Source organism: Haplochromis burtoni, unplaced genomic scaffold, assembly GCF_018398535.1.
Source record: "Haplochromis burtoni strain Fernald_Lab_line unplaced genomic scaffold, NCSU_Asbu1 Contig_17, whole genome shotgun sequence".
Classification (NCBI taxonomy): domain Eukaryota; kingdom Metazoa; phylum Chordata; class Actinopteri; order Cichliformes; family Cichlidae; genus Haplochromis; species Haplochromis burtoni.
Window position 1 is genome coordinate 1,560,522 of NW_024582378.1, and position 22,096 is coordinate 1,582,617.

Below are 22,096 nucleotides of genomic sequence, written 5' to 3' on the forward strand. Positions count from 1 at the left end.
TGTGTGTGTGTGTGTGTGTGTGTGTGTGTGTGTGTGTGTGTGGATCATCTTTTGAGATCATCTTTTCACAGGCATGAGAAAGACACACAGTGAGTCTGAGCGCATCATCGAACAAAATCCATAGTTAGATGAAAAGTCAGAGGATCACAAATTTCACAACACTCCAATTCACTCAGCAAGGAAGTGTAGTCAAAGCATAGATTTAAATCCTGTTTCAAATCCTGCACTTGCAAAAAAAAAACCCACAAAAATCTAGGAAATTAAGGAATTTGTTACTGAAGTGTGTTTCGAAACAGTGGTGGAGAGTAAATAAATACTGAAAGCATCGTCAGTCGGGGTTTCCCCAACTGTTTTCCCAGGTCTAAGCCGACCTCCTCCTGTGCAATACAAATTTATGTGTTTTGTTTCTTTTTTAGAGATACAACTATTATCTCAGCTTATACATAATGTTATCCTGGTGTTTCTGTGAACCATTTTAAAATGTAAATACGCTAAAATTACAATAAAAAGGAGTAAAAATAGAGAATAATTAACTGGACAGATGTAGCCTGTTCTCATTATTGGGATGCCAATTTAAACCACTATGTCAAAGGCACTCAGTGTTAGGTGACCCAGTGGTCACCAGACCCTGTTTGTCTACAGACGGTGACTTAGTGTGTCTATTATTTAGTTTTGTATTTCTTGCTCTAGCTCTTTGTTCTGTGATTTCTAGTTCTTCAGTTTGGTTTCTGTTCCTTTTGTTCAGCGTCAAGTCCGTGCCTCTGTGCCTGTTTTGTGTTTCCTGTTTTATTTTGATAGTCCCTGTCCAGCACACAGGGTGTCTGGTTTTGCTTCCCTTGTTTAGTTAGGTCTGATTTGTCCCAGCTGTGTTTCCCTACTGTCTCCCATTCCCTGATTGCTCCCTATGTGTATTTAAGCCCTGTGTTTGCGTTGGTGTTGTGATCTCCCTCATCCCATACTGTGTGTTCCATCAGCCTGCCTGTTTAGTTGTCTGTATTCTCAGTTTAGCCAGTTGTTTGTTTTTTTGCTATCCAGCAATAAAGCGGCATTTGAGTTCACCTTTTTGCCTCTGTGAGTCTGCACTTTGGGTCCACCATTCCTGCCTACTCCACTCAGACATGACACTCGCATGGTTCAGTTGCAAACAAGGTGTCCTTTCTGGAGTGTGCCATGATGCACTGAGTGGCCAATCACTCTCAGGGAAACTGATCGGTCACTCCTAGGTCATCACTTGTCAGTGATCAGGGTTACCGCTGTGTGTGCAGTGTGTTTTAAAGGTCCAAATGGGATGTGCACCATGGCTGCAAATTACGCCAACACAACCCCTCCAATCTCCTTATAAAGACTCCACATGTCAGCTAAATGTGGACAGTGGCATTTTTGGTGAAAACACAGCACAGTGGTGGAGGGCTTGATTTGCAGCCTGGGTACCTTCCAGTCATTCAGCAACAATGTGAGAAACTGATAAAGTCATAAAGAAAATGATGACTTCGGGTTACTGCTGCTCAAGGTGGTTTTACAAGCTGCTGAATCATTTTCACATCACTGTGAGGAAGAAACGCAGTTGGTGATTTTTCTGGAGTTTTTTGCACTTATCAGTGAGCCTCACATTGTCTTACAATGCAGTTGCAAAACCCAGACCTGCTAATTTACCACGACCTACACTAAAACCTACATTAACACTCCACATAATCTTCCAGTCTCTTCTTTCTGCTGCAGAGACTCCTTTTATTTCCTAGTACACACACTCATGTGAGAGCACACACACACACACACACACACACACACACACACACACACACACACACACACACACTTGGTTTCTTAGAGATATTTTTGGTCTTTTTCAAAAATTCATTATCAATAATTGCAACTGTTTTCATGTCACAGCTTTTACATAATAAGGGTTTATGAAACAACTTGTCTTCATTTTTATTCCCCACATCACAGTAAACGGAGGAACATCAGAAACATTAGAGAAATTATTCATTTCGTACTTTTCAACTTGTCATATTTCAGCTGTAAATATTGATAAAGTGTCCGGCAGACATTCCCACAAGACTATTCAGAAAGGATGGAGCAAGAAGCTGCTATATCATGGCTGCAGCAAAATCAATTGTTATTCATATCTGGTGCTGTAAAGCCTTAGACCGCAAGTGTCTGCTAGCTAAATGATAAATTATAAATGTTATTTGTCAATGAAGGCTTTTAAGGTCATTTATTGTTTGTGCGTCATCATCCTTAGAATAACTTAGAATAACCCCCCAAAGATTAACATCAGTCTTCTTTCTGTAAAGTATAAATTAGGAGCCAGGAGATAAATACCTTAGCTTAACGTAATGACTGAAAACAGGAGGTTACAGCATGCCTTCTTGATGTTCAGAATTATATCCTTACTCAATGCATCCATAATCAAAATCATGAAATATGCACTAATATTTAAAAAGTAAACTACAAATTGCCTCTGAAGGGAGAGACTACTGCTTATTGATTGTCTGCAAATACACACTAACTATGAGCGACATTACAACTTGAAAAAGTGCAAACCAGAATTGAAAATGTTAACTTTCAAAGTAAAAGCTGTGCCTCAGCGCTCCAGTGAACATGTTAACATGTTTAAAAGGTGCAGCTTTTACTTTGAAACTGAACCTCCTCTATTTTCGGTGTGTGTGGCACCTTTCACATTTCACAACAGCTAACAGAGTAGCTGGACAGTGTTTGTAGACAAGTCCATCACATCCATTCACACTGCAGCCGTAGCAATATGCAATATGTCAAACCCATCACAAAGAGGGTTTTGCCAACTGGTTGGGGAGTACACATTTTGCAGAGCGACAGGTGGCTGCCAAGGGTTCACCGACTGATCCAATATTGTCATCATGCTGACAAGTCAATGAAACCTAGTTAGTGGGCACAGAATCTGCAAAACCTCAAAAGAAAAGACTGTTCAATGCAGCTGGTGGATATGCAGGTTTGATATGGTGTCTTTATACAGGAACGAGGGCTCATCGTACAAAGATACCCAGAGTCAAAACACAAGTTAGAGCATAATATGTTGCTTTTACATTTCTGCTCCTTTTAAGCTTAAAAATGTCCTGTGGTAAACAGCTTAGGAATACCCAGGGTAGGTGTCCATACATACCTTAGCTAACCAGATCCCAGCTCTGGCCAAAGAAACAAACAAGCAAACAAAGAAGCAACTTTTACTTACTGTGAGCTTGGATAGATTTATTTGTTCTCTGTGGAGCAATATTAAGATTGTTATCAGATTAATCATACTCCTATTTCATGCCATGCTTTTCAATGCAAGTTTGAATTCAAGCTGGTAACTGCTACTCTTAAACAAACAGTGAATATGTCCTACCCCATCAAAGTGCCATGTTATTACTACAAGAGTCACCAAAATACTGTAAGCAGCTTGGTTCTGCAGCCTGCACTAATTGCAGTGTCCAGGATTCTCACACAGCTTTTAACTAACACATTCTTTAATGTCAAGTACATTTAACAACATGAATTAACAAGATACCTTTTCAGGGTGATCTTTTAACTTTGACTTAACTAAACTAAATTAACAAATTTGTAACTAAACAAACTTTCTTTTTGTCATGTCTGACAATGAAGCGATCACCTGTTCATATTGAACGTGTTCTCTCTAACTGGGAATATAGCTCTGTGTCAGTAGCTAGCAAAACAAAGATATCCTAATCTTTTGTTTTAGTGATCCCACTTCATCGACCTTCACATATGAATGCATGACAGGGATAAGAATCAAAATGTGAGAATGCATGTCCTTTAGGAGGATTATGGGTTGAGTGTGCACATAGTATTGACTGGAAGGCATGCCCAGCGGTAGCACATAGAAAGTGAAGCACATTTTCATCCAGGGTGTTGTGAAATCCTTCCTTGGTTATTTTGTTGAGGCACAAAAGTCTTGCTGGTTAGGTTAGCAAACGATCAAACAGACCTTGTCACAACAGCGGCATTAATGAGGGGTTATGAAATGAGTGACCCGCTCACAAAAGAGCAACGCCAGAAAAGAAATGAGCTGAAAAATAAACTCACTTAAATTACAGAGCATGAATCAACCACTCAGACTTATTTACTTATTAATAACATAGTCTTAAATAGTTCCAGCCCACTTTAACTCCTGACTGTGAGAAACAGCCATGAGTGCCACTGAAGGTGTCCCTCTCACCATATGGACGTGTTTTCATGTTGCATGTGTTGAAATCCTATTTTTCTCTACTATGATCTGGATACTGTGTGAGCTGTTGTGTTAAAGTCTCCAGCAGCACAACAACACAGAGCTGTTTGTGTAACTCAGACTTGTCTCAAACTGTCACTAACTATTGTCTCAAATCCAATTAACATAGCCAAATATAAACAAATAAATTAATGGATTTTCAATTATATTCACTGTATCAACAGGCCATTCAAAGCCACTATTGCTTTAATCATTTCTTTTCCACTCAGACTGTTTCCACATTTGGCATTTCAGCAGCACTCTGAGCTGTGTAAACCAAAAAATCTTTCTGAAACACTGCAGACTGCTTTGTTTTTGTTTTTCTCCTCTGTTGTTTGCACGTTTTTGTTTTTTTGTCACCTATAACTTTAATTTCATATGATCAATGTTTTCTTTTTTTTCTTCTCCACCTTACTCTTTTGCATGCTGTCATCGACTCTGTGTCTTGGTGCTTTATGTTTTCTGGAACAAAACAGCTTCCTGTCCCCAGATACAAAAAGGTAAGCCAATGAAATGAGCCCAGATCCCAACCAGTCCCTGCTAATCAATGCCTACTTTATCCCTCCTGCGTCCAATCCCAGTGATCCCCGACTGAAACAATCACCAACCCTGGCTCACATCCTCTGAGCTCCCTCTGATTCCGTTTCTTTGGAACAACAAATCTAATCCTGAGTGAATGTTGAATGCTTTGTCTGTATTTGGCCTGTTCTTCTGTAGATGCACACTGGTGCTTAAAGAATCAAGTCAACTAGTTAAAGGTGAACGCCTAGAAAACAAAGACAGAAGCATGTAAACCAATGTGGTGAATGACTACACTATAGTCAAAGGTCAACCAGTTTACTGACTGAAAGTAAATTCCATCTTTAAATGCAGGATGCTGTTATATAGCATGAATCTGTCACGGTCTGGCTGGCAGACTGTGGAGATGTGGGAAAGGAGGACCCAGGCGCGGAGCTCTGTGTGTAGACATTGTGTTTATTTAAGTGTAAATACTGATGCACAATTGATCCCCGTGCTCCCCAAGACTCCCGTGTGTGTCTTGTAGTGGCGTCTGTGTTCGTGCTCCCCGCTTTCGTGACTCTGCACACCCTGTGCGTGCTGTCCTTCCTCTCCACGTTCCTCCTGTAGGAAAACAATAGAGGCAGCCGTTAAACACTGACCCCGCGGGCACACACAATCTGCACCTCCTAAACGCACACTGACTTGGGAGTCTAACGCAATGATCCCGCGTCGGTGGGAGTTCCAAAACTCTCCCAAGTAGCTCCCCGACAAGCCCTGATCAGCAGCAGGTGTGTGGCTTCGGGTGTGGCCAGTCCCCTAGCAGGGCCACACCCACCAGGCCTGAAGGCGCCTGTAAACAAGAGTTCAGACACACCTGCACCCACACACACACACTCATATCTACAAAAATGGAGAAGAGGGGCAGCAACACCAAAAATACATATAATATAACCAGTCCATAACTGCTCAGGGATCCTGGGTCGCTCAGACCCAGGATCCCTGACAGAATCAGTGTTATTCACATAATTGTATCTGAGTTAGTTTTTTTTAATCTACCTTTTCTCAACTGAAGTTCTACTACTTTTCTTAAAAAGCTTATCAGTAATAGTCAATTAAGTAGCTGGCTTTGCACATCTGTAATAATCTCTACAATCAGATTGTGCATAGGAAAAATGCGCAACCTGGTTGCAACCCAAAAGGGAAGTTAGATTTATTTGAAATGCATTGGATTGGTTGTGATCTAACGATTATTTATATTTATATTCACTTTAAAAAAACAAAAAAACAAACAATGATGCTTCACACTCAGGAAAACAGTGGCTGTGACCACTTGCAACTCATTGTTGTCTTCAAAGTAACTTTAGTGCATCAAAACTGCAATAAAATGGTAATAAGACAGAGTCTGGTATCAGTTTGTGATTGAATAGGATCAAGTTGGCAATTATATGGAATCTGTTTGTGATAATGTGGCAATTAACTGATAAACTGTCAACAATTGCAACTCTGTTAGCAACTGCATACTCGGAAATTCACATTAGTCACTTAAATATTAGAGTCTGGCCAGAAACTTGTAGATTTAAAATTGAAATCTAGAAAATCCTCCACAAATAGTGAAACAGATGCTGCAGGAATCAGATTAAACTGCTTGGTGTCACAGGAGCTAGACAAGCTTGATTTTATATAGGAATGTAACCAGAGTGCAACCAGCTGAAAACCAGTGAAGTTGAGTGCTGTATGTCCTGCAGACAGCGCAGACGGACTGCAATCCTTCGCCAGTGTGTCTGAGTGTAGTCTGTACAAGTCAGGCCGATGGTTTGGTGGCAGGTTGACTCCCAACAGCCAAAGTGTGCAGTCACCTTGTGATCAAAAAGGCGTCACCCAGAGGCTGAGGATGTTGCACGCTCATTCTCTGATGGACTAGTGGGTCACCTCGACTGCCTGCAATCAGTTGCCGAATGAGAAAAAATTTAAATGCAGTTACTCGGCAACCACAGATTTTTTTTCCCTTGCCACATGGAGGTTACAGTCCCATAGATCTTAGTGTAACTGCAGTAAGGCCACATGTTTTCAGCCAGCATGACCAAACCTACGGATACGACACATAAGTTGGTGTTTTATAGTTAAACATTCAGAATATTTTCAGTGCCGTCAGTTTGCAAAGCACTTTCAAGTCACCTTAGACCATATTCCATGGCACAAATGGTTGTTGCACATTAGACAGATAGAGGGTAACCTCAAGGACTTTACTTTCAAATGAAGAAACTACTTTCAGCTGCTCCCTTAATCACAAGGATCACAAGGGATTTGTGTGTCTTCCCAGGATCAAACCAGGGATGTTTCGTATGCCAGGAAAATGTGTACACTACCACACTTTGAGACACCTTGCAACATGAAGAGAAAGTAAAGTTTGCTCAGTGATGGTAACAACTGGTCAATCTGATTCACATACAGCAGTCAATGATTGACGTCGCTTCAGCTACTGAAGTGGACAAAAGTCAAAGTCATCTGCACGGTCCTTAATAATACTGTTTGTGGCAAAAATCACACATGAACTGCTTTATTTTTTCTCCTAAAATCAATGATGTGTTATCAAGGACATGACTGGCATGGGTGACCTTGTAACATGCCTCTGCCATTCTCCTCTGTAAGCCGCTCGATTGTCACCGTTGGCTACCGTTGGCGCCTCCGTTGACCTCAAGTGGCCCTTGAAGCATTAACCCCCTTCTTTAACATGACTTTGGTTTAGCCCCCCAAGGATTCAATCAATGCTTCTCTCCCATCCATTCTGTTATCTGCTGCTCCTGGTGATTGATGCTTCCTCCACCTGCGTGTTAGCAGGCCAGTCAGATATGGTAATGAAGACATATGCCCCGGTGATGAAGAGGCTGATAGCACTGCAGAAAAACAAGCAGCCATGTGGGACATACAGCTTGGAGAATACACACTCAAAATAGACGTATGTTCTTAGTTCTTAGGCGTCATACAAAAAAGATGAAACTGACTTGTTGGATCACAACATCAGTGACAGGGGATTGTTATTTTATTAGCTATTTACCAGACTTATCAAAATCAGTTTTAGCGAATGTGCTTAAAATGTCAGTGATGTCTGCAAAGACAAAAAAAACCTGCATTAAACTCACAATGATTCTCCAACTGTTTTTTATTTTTGACTTCTTCGACTTATTTATATATTCCCACACATCAGCAATAACCTTTCACACCAAGACAACACAAATAAGACTTAAGTTTTAATGCTTTCTTTTTGTTTAGGTAGGTTTGCACTAAGTTTTGGTTTCACTGTCATGTAATAACAAAAACGCCAAAGCTAAAGAAAGTGAAATGATTACATCTCTAGCTAGTGTTTGCGCTCAAATTTAACACATACTGTACTGTGCAGAAGTCTTGTATTAGCTCTTATATTTTGCTAGAATTGCACTTCTGTGCTGACATCATTTGCCAGGCATGTATGTTGCTGTTTGAATATAAAAGTAACTCAGACTCGTTGGTGTAAATTTACAGTAGATCTAAAGTCTAAGGAGCTTGGAAAGAAAAGCGTCTGGACTTCTTTAAGTTGCTTGAAGACGTTTCACCTCTCATCCGAGAAGCTTCTTCAGTTCTAGTGTCAAATGGTGGAGAGTCCCAGATTTAAACCCTGTGGAAGTTTCCCCCAAGAGGGACAAAAGGACCCCTTAATGATCCTCTACCTAATCACATGAGCCAAGGTGTGAAAACGGGTGTAGGTCACAATCAGCCAAGGTTTCGGGTGAGCTCGTGCAACCTAGCCCCACCCTATCATGTGATTTCCTGAGTGGGCGATAAGGCGTCTGGGAAGGGATCTCAAAACTGGATTATAGATGGCAGACGGTGGGTGGGGGTGGATTCCCATTCATTTTCTATGGCGGTCACTTTTGACTGGGAACACCACAGATGTAACAAAGTTGATTAAAACACTCAAAATTTAACAAAAGAGGTGCTCACCACTTTTATATGTTCAAGTGTGTAGTGTTGAGGATGTCATAAGGTCTCGAGGCAATTGGATGTAAAACACAATATTTATGAGTTTTTAAAGTTGTAAATCGGTCAGTTTTGACCTGAACACGACAGGAAGGTGCAGCTATGTACACACATCTTATTTAAAGTCCACACTCTTTTCTTTTCATTCAGATGTTTTTCACAAATGCCAAGCACGACTTCTTCTGAACACAGATGCTAATGATCTCACCCAAAGGAACTCGACTTCATTTAAAATCATTTAAGGCTGTTGTTCAGGAGGGCTGTTATGAATGAGTGTGAGATGGGAGGTGTGTGGATACACTCCCATCTGCCTTTCGCAGTGGTCATTTTTCTCCAACCCCTCAGTAATTATGATCAACCGAGTATTCACAGCGTGCTCGCGCAATCAGCAGCATGATGCAGCTGTCTGTTTATCCCGGTCCAACCCCACAAAACATGCCTGAGCTCACTGACGGTTCAGGTGTTGAAGACAACAATAGAAGCAGATGAAGATGGCACGTCAGCCTCTCCAATCAGCTTTCGCTGTGCCATCTTAATAACTTGTTTTTGCAGGAAACACGGTTTAAAAGTGGGGCTAAATATCAGCAAGAGATTCCAACATCCAGTGACGCATATAATGATAGAAAATGAAAAGCAGTGAAGTGGAAGTTTCAAGGGAGGTTACAATTTTAGAGGCCGTTAAGCTTTAAGCTGGTTTCTGTTTCTACTTTTTGCACATACATAAAAGAAAAACTTTACAGTGTTTTTATTTCAAATCAAGCTTTTTTCTTCAGTGCTGACTATTTTACACGCATAGTTCACTCAGGCCTCTTTGGCTGAAGGAAGAGAAAATAAAAAGGAAGATTGAGGAGAGGGGATCACGGCTCGGTCACAGCAGAGACTTGTGGTTGTTTCGTGTTGCCTTTTTCTGTAGGCAGCATTTTTTCTGTACATCTCAGCTTTTCCTTGCATTTGCATGGAGCATTATCTCTGCTATCTAAATGCACGTCTCTTTGTAGCATATAACAATTTATATAACAAAGTATATAACAAAGAAATACTGATATATTTATATATTTATGTGATGCATGTTTCTTGTATCAGTAGCCTTATTTATACTATGATGCATTAAATGGTACCATTTAAAAACTTAAAAAAAATAAATAATGAATTCCTAGCAGCTCAGTTCACCCCTCTGGCAGCTCACGACTTGGCTATCAAACCAAATTTCAATAGACATGGGTTATATTTATTTTATATTTGTGTGGGAAGTCATCGTTTTACCACTGCACTCTCTCAGAAAACAAATAAAAGCCTTTGGCAGTATTTGAATCTGCTTTTGAGAAACCATGAGTGAAAGGAAAGAGAAAAAAATAGCTATCCAAGAAGCTCCTTTATTGTTTTTTTACTTGTTAGGGTAAATAAAAGGTTCCCTAACAAGGTGTATGGCAACACCCCACTGTATAATAAGTATTCTGGTATATTTCAGGTGATCTGAATGGGACTTTTACATGTTGTCACAAAAAATCTGGATTTACGCTGCAATTGCGTTAATGCAGTAAACTGATATAACTGCACATACTGCTGCCCAAGCGAAAACCTGTAGTGATCCCGTATGTGTCAGGAGTATCGGAGCAGTTGAGATGCATTTTTTCTAAACACCGGGTCTCTGTGGCTTTTAAAGCCCAAAACACGCTGCGCCAAAAATTGGTCCTCACCAAGGACCGGGTCCCCCGACACAAACAGAGCAACATAGTGTACGCTGTTAAGTGCCAGGAGGATTGGCAGGATTTATACATCGGGGAAACCAAACAACCTCTGGCGAAGCAGATGGCACAACACAGAAGAGCCACTTCGTCAGGCCAGGACTCTGCAGTCTATTTACACCTACATCCTGGACAGGGAGGAACGCTGGTTTGAGCGCGGAGTTAAGGAGGCCATTTACGTAAAAAGGGAAAGACCATCTCTGAATCGAGGAGGGGGATAAGGGTACATCTTTCGCCATCTTACAATGCTGTGATTGCAGCCATTCCCCAACTCTCTGTGAATGGTACTCATGGCCACTGATCAGTGGGTTTTGGTCAGTGGTTGTTGATCAATGGTCATGAGAATTTGCATAATTAAAGATTAAGGAACTGACCTCCCAGCCGATTGTCCCTTCAGTGGGCTGGTTTCAGTCATTATGCAAATGTACTGTTTATAAGGTTGGGGGAACCTGCAGTCAGCTGAGACTGAAGAAGTCACTCGGATGAGTGACGAGACGTTTCTCCCACAAAACGCTACGTCCAGATGAACAGAATCAATTTTTTGGAGATTTACTTTCCTGGATGATTGAGAATGCATCAAGACATAACTGCACATAAATGCAGAAAGTAACATTTGGTCAAAATTAGAGTATTTTCCTTTCTATAGTTCTTTCTGGTCCAAATCAGATGAGTTTTCCCAGCAGTTTTGGTTTATTTTCACACAGACATCACTTCAGCTCACATGAGTGTTCAGTCTGCTTACAGGGCAGCTGTGACTGATGAAAGATTAACAGGAGTGAAAGCAGGAAGAAGGTGTGCGTTCGGCACTCTGCCTCATCACCGTACACATGTTAGTTGTCTCCGATTGAGTTTGAATCCCATTCTCGCCACAAATGAACCACTCAGGAGTTTGTTTGGAACCACACTGAGGCCATCACCTCCAAAGGGATCTCAGATTATCGCATTCACATCTGCACAAAGGAAACCAAACCTTGAGCTGGATTTAAACCGACTAAACATCACATGTGTGAAAACACTGAGTTATGGTTCTTCTTTCATTATACTTCCAGCTTCATTTTGAAGATTAGTTCCTCGTGTGGATTTCTGTGTTCTTCACTTACCTCCTTGATCCTTTCCCAGCCTCATTATTGTGTTGACTGAGTTCACCTGTGCTTTTATATCCCTCCCCCTGCTGTGCATTTACTCTGCACTTTCTCCTTCACTCTTTGCCCCTTCTCAAACTGCACATACTGGATTCCTCTCCTCAACTCCTCTCTCCTCTCCTTGCATTTTAGTCCTTCCACCCTAAGATGTAATTGAAGGAGGAGAGGACACGATATGAAGGGGACAAGATGAGGCAAAAGGGATTCAACAAAATGAGACCCTCTTGCTGTGGAGGCTCATTTTAAAGCAATGTCGATTAAATTTAGCATCTACCAGAGTGTTTTCATGAGGAGAAATACTCTCTGTCAGGTCATTGCCTAGCCTCTGTCTTGTTCTTGTATCATCTTTGTGACCTTACATTATAGTCACACTATGGAAAATAGCGATTGGAGATTGGGACATCGCAGTTATTGCAACTATATGCAATGAGTCTCATTTCCTTTGCAGTGGTTGCTTTAAAGACGGCAATCAGTCTGCTCTTAGTCGTTTTGGGGGTTTAAGTTGGCACTTACATGCAATCTGTCTGTGACAATATGATGATTAACGCTTACAACTCTATTGCCATCCAGGTACACAAAAATCAGACCCATCCAGAACAGAAACTCGTGAATTTCTCCTCAAACAGCGACAGCAATTTAATTTCAAAACGACATAAGTGCTCGACAACTATGCTTTTATTTATTTATTTATTTTCTTAGTTGGCAACCAGTTGAGTAGAGTCCCCCACTGCAAAGAAACGCAGACTACACAGGCTGACTGAGACTGATTGTTGGCATTTCAGGGCTTATAAATTAGGCGATTATTTGCAGACCTTCTGCAGTCTGTCTGAGAATGTTTGCAGTCAGCCCGAGTTGTCCCACAACTGTTTGGACACAGTTTTCCTTCCACCGAACAACCTGTGAAATCTTTTGAGATCAAAAGCTGTCACCCAGATGTTGAGGATGTTGCACGTTCAACTTCTGGGTGACCTGTTGGTCACCTTGATTAATTAAATGCAGTCACCAGGCAACAGGGCTTTTTTTTTCTTCTAGTCACAAGTAGGTTGCTGTCCTATTTTTACTCTAGTGTAATTGAGTGTATGGAAGCAGAAATCTTGGGTTGAATATCCACTAGCTACAGTGATAGCCTCATAAAATTGACCTTTGCTCCAAGAGGCAGAGCAAACAACTAGCCAATCACAGTCACCGAGCAACCGCTAATTTTTTTGTAGTAACGGGCCTATTTTTAGTCAGTGTGACTGATCCGTTAGTGTTTTCTGTGCTGTCACTGTGTTTTTGATGATTTGCTTTTTAAAGAAATGTCTCTATGCCTGTTACTCATATTGTCAGGCATACAGTGTGTGAGACGTAAATGGTAAATAAACTGCATTTAAATAACAAATTTTATAGTCTCATCAACCACTTAAAGACACCTTTATGCATACAGAGCTTCGCCATCATAAAAATACTCCTAATGTAAGTGAAGGATAAAAATAATAGTAAAAACCTGACACATTGGATTAGTTATATTTATCTAGTCCACACAAAGTGGAGTTTAATACCATATTACGTGAGCAACCTTGTCAGCGACATTTCGGTTTTTGTAGTATGGTCACAGCAAATAAACAATGAGAGCGACGACAAAATCCTCAAAAGGCAGAGACGTCTTATCCAATCGGAGCGTAAACAAATTAAATGTTGAATTGTTATGTAGACGTATCTATGTCTGTGTAATGAAAGGAGAAAGACCTGAAGGAAGCAGCACTCGTCTCCTTCGTCTTTCCCCTTAAACTGATTACATTATAACAGCAGACAATGAAATCTATTCCGTCTGGGCGTTCAGCGTCCGTTCTTCAGATGTCAGAGAACTAAGTGTGTCCGGCACATCAAAATGTGGACATGTTTATGAGAGTCAGCTAAAGAAATTAGTGTCACTATGGTTCTATTCTGTGACAGGCAGGATCTAAAGCAGCAGTGTTGCCTTATTAGAGACACAGTTGAGTGTGTCATTTTGCTGCCAGTAATTCCTGCTGAGTGCTGGGCTTGGTGCCGAGTGCCTCTATTAAGCCTGATAATTGTGGGAGAATAGACATCGTATTTGTTTTATTTTTCCATTTTTGGTCCATTAAAGAAAAAACACACAGACGGGAAACGATTAAAATAATGGTGCTAGGCTCATAATAAAGTATTCTCTCCTTTGCGTGATGGCTGTTCTCTGTGATAGGGGATCTTTATTGTTACTCAGATGAGAAATAAAAACTTTGTATTGCGTGATCCTTAGGCCGTGGGGTTTTTAAGCCTTATTGTCCTTTATTACTCAAGATGGTTTATTATTTGGGCTGGCTTTCTTTACTGTGAGTGTTTGCGTGGGATTCAGAAGCACGTCCAGGGCAAAGACAAACTGGAGATCATTATTATCTGTTTCACTTCACATGTTCTCTGCACTATAAGGCGCACTTAAAATCCTTTAATTTTCTCAAAAATCGGCAGTGCGCCTTATGTATGAATTCTGGTTGTGCTCACTGACCTCGAACTGGTTTATGTGGTAAACAGTGCTCAAAAATGGATACCGTAGTCAGGAGCCTCGCGGAGTAATCTGGGTCCAAAACTCCGTCTGCTTCAGGTCCCAAAGTCAAACGAACACTGCAGCATCACTGTTCAAAAAAGCCTAAATTCTATAATCTTTAATAAAACGATCAGTATTGCTGCTTTACCAGGTGTAACAATTAAGTTTAACATCTGCAGGAAGCTCCTGAGGATGTTTTACCAGTGGTGGTTACAATGAAGTCTTTCTCTAGCATCGGAACAGTGCTGGTGTGCTGGGGGAGCAGCACAGCAAAGAAGGACTCATCCAGGCTGGAGAAACTGATCAGGAAGGCTAGCTCTGTGGTCGGCATGAAGCTGGACACTCTGGTGACAGTGGCAGAGAAAAGGACATTAAAGAAACTGCTGGACATTATGAACAATGCTGGGCATCCTCTGCACACGGCCATAAACAACCAGAAGAGTCTGTTCAGTGACAGGTTGCTTCTCCCCAAGACAAGAACTAACAGACTTAAAAACTCCTTTGTCCCACACGCCATCAGACTGTTTAACTCCTCTCTGGAGGGGAGAGGGAGGGGAGAACAGGAGGACAAAGGAGGGGGGAACAACTAAGCTGTAGTGCCTCTTCACCTCACTGTGCAATACCTTTTGTGAAATTGTATGTCAACAGTGCAATAGACTCAATACTTGAAATGTGCAATTCACTTGTATTTTTATTTTTTATTCCTATTTATTCTATTTATCCCCTTCTGTATATTTTATTTATATTTGTCTCTGTATTTGTTGTGTGTGTGTAGTGTGTGTGTGTGTGTGTGTGTGTGTGTGTGTGTGTATATATAATATCTATCCTATGTATATAGTATGTAGTTGTATGTATTCATGTATGTAGCTAGTGAGTATATTGCTATGTTTATTTGTATTATTATGTATGTATGATATAATGTTGTGATCATATATTGGTATATGTGATAGTATGTGATATATATCGTATATATTGTTCTATATATATTGTATCATTATGATATGTGTAGTGTATTATGTATGTATGATATGTAAAATTAATTATATAATATTGTATATATGTATATATGTAAATTATATATTGTTATATATTGTATGATGGTATAGAGTATTGGGCTTTATATTTTATTCTTTTTGAGTTTTATTTATTATATTATATGTTTATCATATTAATTATATATATGATATTATATATATGTCATATATATGCTTATGATCGTATATAATTATTAGGACATTTATATAGTTCAGTATATTATACAATTACTGTTATGATTACGTGTGTGTTACCATGGTTTGTTTGTGTGTGTTTTATAGTTGTGTTGTTTATTATTATCTATACTATTTATTTTATTAATATTCTTATATCAAATTTATAAATATATAATAAATAAAATATAGTTAAGTAATTTTATCTTAATATATATATTTGTTTTTTCGTGTGGTGTGTGGTGTTGTGTATTCATCTGTAATGTACTTGTCTTGTTGTTTGGAAGTCGAATTTCCCAGAGGAACCCACCCGAGGGATTAATAAAGTTTTATTCTTATCTTATCTTAAATTTAACTGAGTTAAGTTAGCAGGAAGTTAGCTCGCTAGTTTCCACCTAAACATGATATAGCATGTTCTGACTGAGAGATTTCTGAAAAATTCAAACGTACAGCTCTGCTATCACTTCCAACATAAATGAAGACAGAAAACTAAACAGCAGTGACGTTTGTAGGGTTACTGAAGTTGGGCTAGCTGGTATATAATGATGTGCTACGTGATCGCTAGCGACACAGCTATGTTAGCATAACATAAACACAGTGAAGCTGGAGGATGAACGCTAACTTTTTTCCACTCGATAAAAGTTAACGTGAGGGTTCCCGATGGTTAGGGACAAATGCAATCGCATGGCAGGATGCTGTAAATGGACCAAACTTCAGTCAGGAGAACAACTGAGGTAATCCATCCACAATACGAGGTTAGTCATTCAAATTTGTAAAATTTGACTTAACTGATTGTGTTTTGTTTTGCTTAGTGTGCCTTATAATCCGGTGCTCCTTATGGTCTGAAAAATACACATTTATTTATGACCTTACATTTAATTATTTTCTATCATTTATGCACCAAGAGCAACATTAAATAAAAACTTGAGTAACCAGCCTTTGAATGTGGCATTATATCAAACCAAGCAGCAATCTCCACAGGCTTTAAAATTAAGCAACTGCAATTCCTTTAGCAGCCACTTGGGGCTAGCTTGAAAAGTGAGTCAGTGCTATGAAGTTAGCGTGTTTGATGCTGTGTACAAGTAACAGTTATGCCAAACTTCACAAGAACTGGACTGAAAAATCAGTGTAAACAGGTCTGATGCAGAGATTAATCAACTTTGAATGTTTTGATGTAAGTCATCAGTATGTACAGAGGAGATCAGGAGAAAGAGGCTACAGTGGGTATCTGAATCCATCTGTAAAACACGGTGGAGGCACTGTCATAGTTTGGGGCTACATATCAGCCTGTGGTGTTGTGGATCTTCTTAAAACTCATGAAATTATGAACTCGGAAAAGTAACATCAGATTTTGATCCATCTGGAAAGCATCTGATTAGCAGCAGCTTTATTTTTCAGGATGACAATGATTCCAAACACACCGTCAATGCAGTAACAGCATGCCTGGATACAAAAAGAAAAAACACATTTGAACACTAACAGTCATGGACTGCCTTCACTAGAGCCAGGCCTCCTATTTTTAATATGAATAAAGCCATGGGTCTTGGTAATTAGCATCATTGGTTATAAATCCAGTGAGCTGTTGTTGCATGTCGGATACTTTTCTCTCCGAATGAAGATGCGAGCTCATGACTCATCTGGTTGAGTGAAAAGGAAGTGATGCTGCGGACCTCTCCGTTTCCTCCACTGGCTTTTCAGCAGTCTTTGACATGTACATATGCATCCTCTAATCTGTCATTACTCTTATTTTTGGTGCAAACCCTGCACCGTATTGGTTAAGACAGAAACAACACTTTAAACAATAATTCTTGTATATTAATAACTTCATTAATATAGAGACTTTTTTGTGTGAAATGTATACTTTGAAGTCATTATAAGCAGCTGATATTCAGAAGAACTGGGGAATAAAAAGCACATTTTCAGATGGTTCTGGAACAAGCTGTAATATACTGAATATTACACTTTTTAAAATAAACCGGTGCTCGGCAATCACACAGGTGAAATTGTTTCTTTGAAGAGTCACAGATAATTTCACATGAGTAGAAATTTCAGACGATTAACTTTTGTAAGAGACTCCTCCTTATTTTCTTCCTGCATGATTACTAAACGACTACAGGAAGGACAATTTACGGCAAAAGAGTCTTTAGTTACTGATGAAAACCGTAGACAGAACTGCTGATATCAAGCTTATACGCCTTCCTATGAGCTACTCATTAAAATGTAGAAGAAAGAGCACCTCAAAAAAGTAAAAAAAATAACCTTGGACTTCCTATTTTCTTATTTTTCAGTAAGAGATAATAGCCTTGCAGATTCAAACTGTAATGTCAAAGTAGCAATCATTATTAGACTGTACTTGTCTCTTAGAGGGGGATTGCTTTCAGGCACTAAGTGTGATGTTTGCTGCTTTAATCCATTTTGTCTTGGAAAAAATAAAGTAAAACTTGAAGCTTAATGAGTGGAAAACAAGCACGTTTTGCTGATATTTATTTAATCAAAGTTCAGTCCTGATATTTTCTTGTTTTTCTGTTATGGATTAAAATTGTGATGTGTTTTTTTTTTTTTTTAGCTTAAGGCAAAAGAATACATCTTTTTTTTTAAAAATGTTACCAGGACATCTTCTCCACTGCTTCGATTTTGATCAGTTCTAAATCTCAACTTTATGAACTAAATCCAGAGTTCAATTTTAAAGGGATTTCCATTCCTTTTACACATAAAGGTCAGTTTAGTCATGAGGATAGTCACTCAGACTGAAAATCTGATGTATAATATCCTTGGGGGTACTTCCTCAGGCCTCAAAACAACGCAGCAACCAAACTTTAATCATCTCGTGGATTGTGTCGTGCAGGATTCGTGCAGGCTTATTGTGTGCATGTTTTCAAAAGGCCCATAGATCAACCCACTGATCTGTCCACCAAAGTTTGTGGAAAATTAGAATTGAAAACTGCAAATAGTGAGAGTTTGCTCGAGAAGAGGAACCTGAAAAAATGAAAATAATATGGAATCCAGCATTATTTAGGCTGAATCCACCCTTCTTCTCACAAGAATTGCTATTTCTCTGAGTGTACTGGTCAGATTTTAATGAAACCTAATAACGTGAATACGATTGATGCTGATGTTAAAAAAAAAAAATATCCAAACTGCTGCTCAGCTACTTCAAGGACTTCAGTTTAAACTTTTATCTCAGGAGGAGTCGGCAGTGTGAACAGTTCCGTCTCCAGAGGAGGTCAAAGACGACTTGCTTGAGGTTTTAACTTCTTCTTTGTGTTCGTACCGCATTTGATTCAGGAAACACTTTAGGTCCTTTCACTTCATGAAGCGGGCACCCACATGGTGCGGTGTTGTCCTGCTTTGGTCATTGAATGAGTGGCCTTTACATCTCCTGCTCTCTCTAAGCCTCATTGATTTGCTCTTCAAAGAAATAAAACATTTCTTTTTTTAGTAAGTTCCCTTCAGCATTCCTCAGCAACCTTCCAGCTGATGTGGCACTGCGCTGGATCTCTCAGGCACTACGGATTTTATGCAATGATTAAAAGTGTAAGAAGCAGCATGCAGAAGATTTTTGCAGATTTCCAGGTTTCGGTAAGACATGTTAATGGTCTTCATGGTCTGTTCTCATCCTCAGAGCATGCAGCTTTTACATTTTTGTGATTTTGCATATTTACATGCTAGTTTAGCAACATATTCAGAGATTTCCCTTTTACTGGATTATTGGATATCATTTTTCTTCCAGAGAGCAAATCATAAACTTTTGGATCACCTCCATAAAGAGTATTCACAGAGTATTCACAGACGGCCCCTTAGTTGGCTCTTTCCCCCTGTGTTTCATTTACACTGCAGTAATGTTCCAACAGCTTTGACAGCATGAATGAGCAACTTTGAGCACCTAAATAAAAACAATTGAAGTAACTGCATCGGTTGCTGGATTGTAGCTTGTTGTCTCACTGAGTATGGTGAATTTTACACTTTCCATCAAAAGAGCTCTTCAAACTTTTCTGAGACTATTAGACTGAAACTATTTAAAATGTTCCTTCAGACAAACGGTTGTATGAATTTTCAGTGCAGCCTATTTACACTTCATTGGTCTTTTTGACACATTGATCTACTCCGGCACAGTATGTGGCGGTAATGCAGAAGAATAGGCAAAATGACACCATATGACTCAGGGGGCGGTAAGACTGCAAAACAGTGTAGTATGAATAAGATTTGATTCATTCTGTTGCTGATTTACTGCTTGGTAAAAGGGATCCTAGCTCTGTTCCTGCTTTCACTCAATCACCTGAATCAGTAGACATAAAGTAAGCAAATGGATTTAATGTGGTACTGACTGTGATATAGTTAAAATGCGTCAGGGTTCTGATAATTCAAATTTATAATGTTGCTGCAGGAAACATCCCAAAAATTTCAGAATTTTCAAAAAGTATCCCCTCCAAAAAGAGGTGTAAAATAATTCCAGTTTAATATAATTTAATCCTGCAATGCCCTGAGCTCCTTAAAAGATCCCTAATTTTTGGGAAATCTTCACCGGTGGAAATTTGACTGTCAAAAACAGGAGTAGTGTTCAAAACAAGGAAGTGCTAAATGTCATTTTTATTACCATGATTCTTCTTTTCTTTCACAGGGGCTCAAGCCAATGGACCACAATGGGCTGTCAGATCCCTACGTCAAGTTGCACCTACTGCCAGGCGCCAGCAAGGTGTGTTTTTTTTTGTTTTTTGTCTGTTTCTTTTAAAACAACAGGCTTGCACATTTGTCACCACACAGCCTGGTCAGTATTGAGTTTGCTTGTTCTTCACTGGACTTCCTTTTTCAGGTTTGCATGCAAACACTAACTCGCCTACACATACTGCATCTGTAATCATAATATCTCATTTGTTAATTCTGTACACAAAGAAAAGAAAAAAACATTCATCACAAGTATAGAGTACCCTGACATCACCCGTTAGCTTTGGGCCTGTCGTTTTCAGGGCTTGGAGCCGCCTTACCCCTGCACTCTCAGGTCATGTGACCAGTTGCTACTACATATACAGCAATCTAAGTTGAAGCTCAGGTGGGACTGAGCATTCTTTATTGGCGCACCTAGGTTATGGAATCAATTGTCTTTGCACATTAGACAGTCACCTACATTCTCCTTTTTTAAAAACTAGTCTTAAAGCACATTTGCGCTCTCTGACTTTTGACCCAGCATGTGACAATGATCTTAGTTGTTTCTGTTGTTTTATTGTGGTTTGTTTCTGCTTTTATTTTATTATTGTTGTTTTTATTCTTCATCGTTGAAATGGATGTATTCATTTTTATTTACAGCACTTTGCTTTTAAAGCACTGTGTAAATAGAGTTGGTATGGTACAGGATTTCTCTAAATCTTTGAAAGGGAATGTGAGTTAAGATCTCAAAGAAATTTAACAAATCGTTCTTTTTCTGCATAAAATGTTTGTTTTACAGACGTTTATCGAGAGATCTTTGTTTTTATGAAACTGTTCATTCAAGCATTCAGGATAAAGTGGCATTAGAGCATAAAACTTAATAACACATAAAGGAACAAAAATATACTCCCTATAAAAAAGTCACAAGTAATTAACAAAGGGATGTAAAATGTTGCCTCTATAACATAGTCGCACTGCAATACTATATATGAATACTTCTCAAAATGCAAATCCCTCTAGGTCACAATTTAACGTTTGCAAACACACAAAGGAAGAGATAACACGAGCAAGCAGAAGAAGTTGTGATGAGAAAGAATAAAAAGAGATTAACAATGACCACTCTCTGCATTTCAAGAATTACAGAAACAGATTTTTTTTACACTCTAAGCCGATCACGCTTTTACACGAGCTTTGATGGGTCAGCAGTGTTCCCTACTGCACATACAGTCTGTCCTGAGGCATTCTTGTGGTTTTCTCAGACCCGCAATAAAAGGAGACGAGGTCTAATAATCTATTTCATGATTCATGGAGCACCGCTGTGTGGATATGTCAGCGCAAGGCTTCATCAGTGTAAACATTAACTGACTGACCTAACGTACCCGCTTACCAGTGACGTGCTCTGCTTTTAAAGCTCTTGCTGATCTGCTCAGAGTCGCGGAAGCACTCGTACAGGCGTAAGATTTAAGTTTTAAACTGTTGCAGAAAAGCTGTTGGAGCTCTCACAGTTTGCAGACAAAATGATCTCAAACCCATACATATAAATTAAAGACTGAAATGTTTCAACACATGAAATGACTCACCGGTTGTTTGTGAGAACTGGTGACTTCTTTAACTCTCTTGCACCTCACAGTCGTCCTTGAGGGTGACGTAATCCTTTCATTAAAACCATCAAATCTTATATAGATCCTGTGAATACGTACATTCTACAAAAGCAGCTTAATGAAAGCCAAAGCTGTGATTATCCAGCTATCTGACTCACATCTTCCTTTCTTACAATACCTTTTCAAACTCATCTCTGTTGAAATGACCTTTGTAATTGGCTCTGCTCTTGCTGCGTAACTTCAGCTTTGATTTCACTCTGCTGTTACGTTTGTAGTTATGTCTGTGTGAAAGAAGGAACAATGTGAACTTGGATGAAGCTCATGACCTGGTCCTTTGGGGGATTCTGCAGAAGTTTAGGGCCATCAGATCTGTGTCTCAGTCCTTGACACAATGTCAAAAACTATTTTGCTTCTGGCTTCTGCTCAGGAGGTAGAGCAGGTCATCTACTAATCATA

At 39.5% G+C, this 22,096-nt stretch overlaps 1 protein-coding gene across 2 annotated transcripts in view; it reads left to right on the top strand.

Moving 5' to 3' along the window:
* The window catches only part of doc2b (double C2-like domains, beta), a 177,006-nt gene that overhangs the window by 91,311 nt on the left and 63,599 nt on the right, over positions 1–22,096 (top strand). Inside the window, exons 3-4 of one of the 2 annotated variants that reach the window (XM_042218289.1) lie at positions 4,720–4,743; positions 20,017–20,091. In XM_042218289.1, the coding sequence (XP_042074223.1) occupies positions 4,720–4,743; positions 20,017–20,091 (99 nt within the window). The remainder of the gene's footprint in view (positions 1–4,719; positions 4,744–20,016; positions 20,092–22,096) is intronic. The other variant, XM_005916019.3, reaches the window with a different exon arrangement.